The sequence below is a fragment of the Dipteris shenzhenensis genome, chromosome 15, assembly GCF_047967505.1.
Source record: "Dipteris shenzhenensis isolate YYH24624 ecotype China chromosome 15, Dip_SZ_1.0, whole genome shotgun sequence".
In the NCBI taxonomy this organism is placed as follows: domain Eukaryota; kingdom Viridiplantae; phylum Streptophyta; class Polypodiopsida; order Gleicheniales; family Dipteridaceae; genus Dipteris; species Dipteris shenzhenensis.
In genome coordinates this window covers 10128717-10134799 of record NC_141610.1, presented here as the reverse complement: position 1 = coordinate 10134799, position 6083 = coordinate 10128717, and the positions used below count along the sequence as shown (strand labels likewise).

At 43.9% G+C, this 6083-nt stretch overlaps 1 protein-coding gene across 1 annotated transcript; it reads left to right on the top strand.

The window, feature by feature from the left end:
* Nucleotides 1–832: 832 nt before the first annotated feature.
* LOC147893332 (NADP-dependent D-sorbitol-6-phosphate dehydrogenase-like) lies at nucleotides 833–5176 on the top strand. Its single transcript, XM_087385845.1, has 6 exons — nucleotides 833–1203; nucleotides 3600–3694; nucleotides 3844–3961; nucleotides 4050–4182; nucleotides 4311–4530; nucleotides 4628–5176. The coding sequence occupies exons 1-6, from the start codon at nucleotides 1062–1064 to the stop codon at nucleotides 4856–4858; spliced, it is 939 nt and encodes a 312-aa protein (XP_087241971.1). The 5' UTR covers nucleotides 833–1061; the 3' UTR covers nucleotides 4859–5176.
* Nucleotides 5177–6083: the final 907 nt, after the last annotated feature.

Here is a 6083-nt window from a genome sequence, read left to right as displayed (position 1 = left end):
GTCACATCTTTTCTCATCGACGTCGTTACCAAACTTCCTCTCCATGTCTTCAACAGACAACGCAAGTAAGTGATTAGGGAAAGTCAATACGAATGAAGCGAACCAAGCTCAACGAATGAAAGCAAATTGAATGATTTAAAGCAAAGTCAATACCAACGAAGTGAAGTGAATAATGAAAGACCTCTAACAAAGGTCAAACTTTCTGTCTCCATCGAGTACACAGAGAGATCAACTTTGTTGCTGCCTTCCATCTTGGACAGAAACGTTGAAGCAAAATAGAGAAGAGGCAAACTAACAACCAAATAAGAGCAGATTGCAATCACAGCGGGGAAGAAAGAACCTACACTTAAGTAGATACATATCGGCGGAACTCCACGGACGCCACCAAGCGCACACACCCCTCCAAAAATCCATACGCCCTCCACAGAGCTTGCCATGCGAGTATCCCACAGGTCTCCATCCACATAGCAACATAAGATTCACCCCAAACACCTGCACATAGCCCGCACAAACCTCCATACAAGCCGCCATGCGAGGATCCCTGAGATCATCATGCACACAACCACATGCACATAGCCCGCACAGACCTCCACACACGCCGCAATGCGAGTATTGCTGAGATCAGCATGCATACAGCCACCTCTAGCAACCGATTCACCGGAAAGACCACCATGCACAGACCCGATGCCATCCACAGATCGCCATGCATACAGCAACCACGGTAGCCATTAGGAAATAATGAAAATAATACGATTAATCAAAAAATAAAATTTCTTATTTTTCTCATTGCCACCCAAAACGTATACTTTAAGGCCTACCCATTGGGGGCAGGCCAAAAACCTTAAATTTTATTCTATGAAATTAACGGCAACCTATGCTCCAGAGTAATACAGAGTTTGAGACACAGTTGAGCGGGTCTCTCATCCGTCGTAGACCGGTGAGAAAGGCAATTTTATATTGCTCTATGGGCGTGCAATAAAGGTGGACATTCCCGCATCTCACGATCCCGGTTGGGAGTTTCAGCTTCGCAGTAGCTCTTGCTCCATCTCAGCTGTTTCAGTATGGCGGATTCGTCCATCGTCCTCAGCAGCGGCCACTCCATGCCCCTGCTTGGCCTCGGAGTCTGGCGTGCTGAGCCCGAGCTTCTCCATAGCCTCATTCTAGAGGCCATCCGCCTTGGCTACCGCCACTTTGACTGCGCTGGTACTTTCTGTCTCCTCCTTTTCTTGTCCTTCTAAAAGCCATTGCATCGCTTGTCAGTCTCTGCAGGTCGATCTCCTTGTTCATGCTGAATCTGTCCTCTGATCGTTGACCGATTCATGCTTTGCATCCCGGCTTGCGTAATTTTGAACTGAGTCCTGTAAGTTTACGGACTCAGAGTTTACAATCTACCATTTATGGCTTTCTAAGGACGCTCTCGTTCTAAGTTTTTTTTAACACGATGGATATACATTCAGATTATTCACTTTTCGACTTCAATCATGGTAAGCTAGGATGGTAAGGTCGGATTTAATCCAGCAATGGAGCCTTTTGGAATGTGGAGCATACGGGCTTGTGCGGTCGATGGACACAATACCATCTTTCATTTTCTGGGGCAGACAAATACAAATGCTGTGGGCACATACATCTCCCTAGGCATGGAGATTAGACGAAAGCTCCTTGAGCACACATCACTAGCAGCATCGAGTAGGTTGGGTCTCGGTAACATCTTTGAAATGCTACGTATTGTTCCCATAGGTCATATCGGGCCTCCCACAGACGAGATCATCATCATTGACGTCATGATCTCTCTCCACGCCTCTCGGACTTGTCCCTTTCTCCTAACTTGTACCCTTCTTCAAATCTGGGCCCTACCCCCCCTCACGCATGTCCATTTCATTGGTAGTGGTAAACATGCACCTGTGCTTGCATGACTAAAACAGATAGCATTGAACAGAAACAGATGACAACATGCCTCGATATGCCCTTCCTTATTGCTTCACTGAAGTGGTGCTCTGGGCTTAATACCAACTGGATGAAACCAGTACAACTGTTGAGTCCAACAATGGTTGCCAATGGGCCATGTGGGCCAAGAACATCTTGAATCCTTGCTCAATGTTGAGCAACTATTCAGAGTCACCAATAGCTTAGGAAATGAACCCAAGATTCCTGCTTACCAGCTGTTTTGCTTGCTAACTGCTGCATATGGGCTGGTGTGCTGTTGCAATGGGACGATTCTCCAATTGGAGGGAATGAGCTCTCGACCCCCTCCTACTGTAAGCCAACTTTAAGACAGATTTTAGGCAGAACTGGCTGCAGCCTGGTTGACTAGATCTGCAGTTAGCTGATTTTACTGCTTGGCCAACTAAGGTCCATGTGGGATCTACGGTGCAGGCCCTACACGTGCCTTTGCAGTCGTTTGGCTGCCCTTGGAGGCCATAGACTACTCCAGTTCCTTTTTCAGCTAAGGTATTGGTGTTAGTACTAGAGTTGCCAGGGGTGCTTTAGTTAGATGTAGAGTCCTTAGATTAGCGTGAATTTTCTTGAACATGGGATCTTTGGCCGTTTGAATCCTAGTCATTGTCGTACAATAGGTCCTTGCTTATGGAGCAAACCTCTACCACCCCTGCAGCAGAACATGTTTGCCCGAAGGATCCTCACCACTCTCAAAACTCACATGTACATGTGAAGTATAGGTCAGAGACACTCAGATCTGGCGTCAGGATTTGCAAGCTAAAATGTGTTACTGTGCTCCACAATGTGTCGACCAGCCAAATACAAAATGTGCTCCACATAGGCAGCCAAGGTGGTGCACTACCTATGGCCACAGTAGGTGTAAAATGGAGCACTCCACTTGTTCCAGAGAACACTTCTGCCTGTATGCTTTAGGTTTGAGTGGATGTGAGAGAGGAGAGCCTAAAGGCCCGTTTATATAGATGATGGAGCGGGAGAAAGCCTTACATCCCCTTTGGTGGGGCATACATCTGCCCATATGGCAGTCCAGGCAACTGCCCAGGGTAGGCCATAGGCAGCCCAATGAAGGGCAGCCATGTGGCAGTCCCTTGTGAACTCCACACCCCATGTATTTGGGCTGCATGCAGTGCCTATGTGGCACATGCATCAGTTCCATATCCAGAAAGATCTCCTGTCAAGTCCAGTTGCTCTCCTAGCTGGGGCATTGATCCCTTGTTTACACGTGTTTAGTGATTATATTATTTTCTCTCAGCAGCTTGCTAAGCTCCAAAAATATATGGAAGTTTTTCCCTCCTTTGATGGATATTGTTTGTCTGCTCTATCACCTTAAAGACTATCATGTTAATGTAAATTAAAGAATTTCTGTACCATCCTTCAAACTTATTTTTGTCGTGTGTTTTCATCCTCTTTGTGAATGTTAAAGTCAATCCATCAGCTTGCTGTGTTGTCAAAACAGATCTGAGAAATTTTAATAGCTTATCCTTGACTATGCTAGGCCAGATAGAATTGGGGGATGCATAGACTAGCATAAGCTTGCAGTTTTTTATGTTTCACCATAAGGTTGTTCTAGATACCTGGGTGATTTGACCATAGCTCTTGTTTATTGGTTATCAAACAGTTTTCATGTTTTGGGAAAACTTTTGCAGCTGACTACAAGAATGAAAAAGAAGTGGGTGAGGCTCTTGCGGAAGCCATGCAGCAAGGTCTGGTGAGGCGAGATGAGCTTTTTATCACAACCAAGGTGAAAAATATTGTCGGATTCCTGTGCCACTATGTCATACATGTGGGACGGTATTATGTGATACATGTTAATCTTGTCTCAGCATTTAGAATAAAGGGCTTCAATCTAATGAAAATTGCTTGAATTTTTATTCTTTTTTGAACTCTCAGCTGTGGAATTCAGACCATGGGCATGTTCATGAGGCATGCCAGGACAGTTTGAAAAACCTTCAGCTAGAGTATTTGGACCTTTACTTGATCCATTTTCCCATTGCCACTAGGCATACAGGTGCAACTGAAAATTCAGCTATATACTGATTGCTTATGCTGTCAGATGCCACTCAGCATCTTTGTTACTTGAAGTTCCATTTTTGCAGGTGTGGGAACAACAAGTAGTGCTTTGGGTCCTGATGGAGTGTTGGACATAGATGCCACAATCTCCCTTCAAACCACATGGCATGCAATGGAAGCTCTTGTCTCTGCAGGGTTTGTGCACAGCATAGGCATCAGGTATTGTATCATTGCTTACTCTAATCTCCTGTACTTTAGTTGTGCAGGAGCGTGCTGTTTTTATTCTTGGTTCAGTTGTCAAGAGACATGGAATTCATGAATTTTTTAACAACCTGGCTTGCTCTCAGCAATTATGACATCTTCTTAACTAGAGACTGCCTGGCTTACTCTAAAATCAAGCCAGCCGTGAACCAAATTGAGACACATCCTTACTTTCAGAGGGATTCACTCGTAAAGTTCTGTCAGAAACATGACATTGTGGTTACAGCGCATACCCCTTTGGGTGGGGGTGTAGCCAACACGGAGTGGTTTGGGTCTGTTTCTGCTCTTGATGAACCTGTAATCCAGGTACTTTTTTATACTCAAGCTAGTTCATATAAAGTTTCTTGCTTTCTGTGAAATTTGTTTTTTGAATGGGCAACTATTTTCTCTGTTTGTAATATAGACGTTGGCAAAGAAGCATGGCAAGACTCCTGCACAGATTGCTATTCGATGGGGCATCCAACGTAATATGGTGGTCATTCCAAAGTCTAGTAAGCTGGAAAGATTGCAAGAAAATTTGAGTGTTTTTGACTTCCAATTGTCAGAAGAGGACATGAATGTCATCAAAAGTGTAGACAAAAAGTATCGTACCAATCAGCCAGCAAAATTTTGGGGCATTGATCTGTATGCTTAAGATCATGATTACTTTGAAGATGGAGCTTCATTGAAGCTTGTCTTTTAGTTGCACTTAGCACTGAACAGTGCATGAGAACTGGTTTTGACACATTACAATTGAGAAGGTATTATATATGCCTGGCTTTACTCTCTGGAAAAGAGTTAATATTGGTGATATGCATCTGAATGTGACCTTCTAGTATTCATGGGGTCAGGCAAGATGCTCGAGTACTACCTGTTTAATGAGAAAGGCCAACTTGTGATGAATGAGATGAGATGAGACTGAATCAATGGATTTCTTGTCATGTATCAACGTTTTACTAGTGTTAAATGTGGGCAGAAGTAATGCGTACAAGTATATTTGCTCATTTCAGAACCTGACAAAATAGTATCCTTCCGTACATCGCTACATGTCAGTGCATCTTATTTTCAAGTCATTGTGAGTGTCTGCACTTCGCGTCTGTCCATAGCTAATGATAGAGGTGTGATGCCCCCCCCCAACCCCAATCAAAGCCCCCACCTTGAAGCAACCAATTTGAGTTAGAGGCTGCTTACGTGTCAAACCACAGCAAACTACAACAGTTGTAAAGTAATCAACTGTAAGGGTTGAGCTAGCAAGCTCAATCCTCCCAGTCTTAGGTTCAATACCCCTCAAAGCTTGAGGTCTATACCACTGAGGAAGCAAGCCTGAGTGAAGGTTTGGTCAAGGTCTCATACACATGAACGGGGGACATCCTGCCACCAAGCTCCCAAGACTACCTTCAAGTGAGGCTGTGGCTTGTATTTTATAAGCATGTCGTTTGCTTTTCTAGTGCTTGAGAAGTCGCGCTCAAAATATTTGCTTTTCCATAAAGCCTTACTTTTCCTAGGTTAGCCTTGCTTTCCATAGATGCGGTGAATCAAGATCCATGACTAGATTGCACCCTTACCCAGTACTGATATTGGTCTAGCCTTGTCTTAATCTTACACTCTTCCTAAAACCTTAATCTATTTAGATTTTAAGCTCTTTTGGTTTTAACCCTAGATAAACCAATCGTAGTTAAGCGTTAGTCTTATTCATGTCACAAATTTGGAGAGAGAGAGAGAGAGAGAGAGAGAGAGAGAGATCATGCACCTTATGCCTAATAAAATAGACTTTGTTACTTGCACATAGATACTTGATTAAGGTTGAAATTTATGTTTGTGAGGCTATAATTTTAGTGTTGTAGGGTAAGTCAAAACATCGAGCGACTGCGTTCGAGCGA

Coding starts and splice junctions, on each gene's coding strand:
- LOC147893332 (XM_087385845.1), top strand. CDS start 1,062: ATGGCGGATTCGTCCATCGTCCTCAGCAGCGGCCACTCCATGCCCCTG. Junction 1,204..3,599: donor CCGCCACTTTGACTGCGCTG/GTACTTTCTGTC, acceptor AAACTTTTGCAG/CTGACTACAAGAATGAAAAA. Junction 3,962..4,049: donor CATTGCCACTAGGCATACAG/GTGCAACTGAAA, acceptor CCATTTTTGCAG/GTGTGGGAACAACAAGTAGT.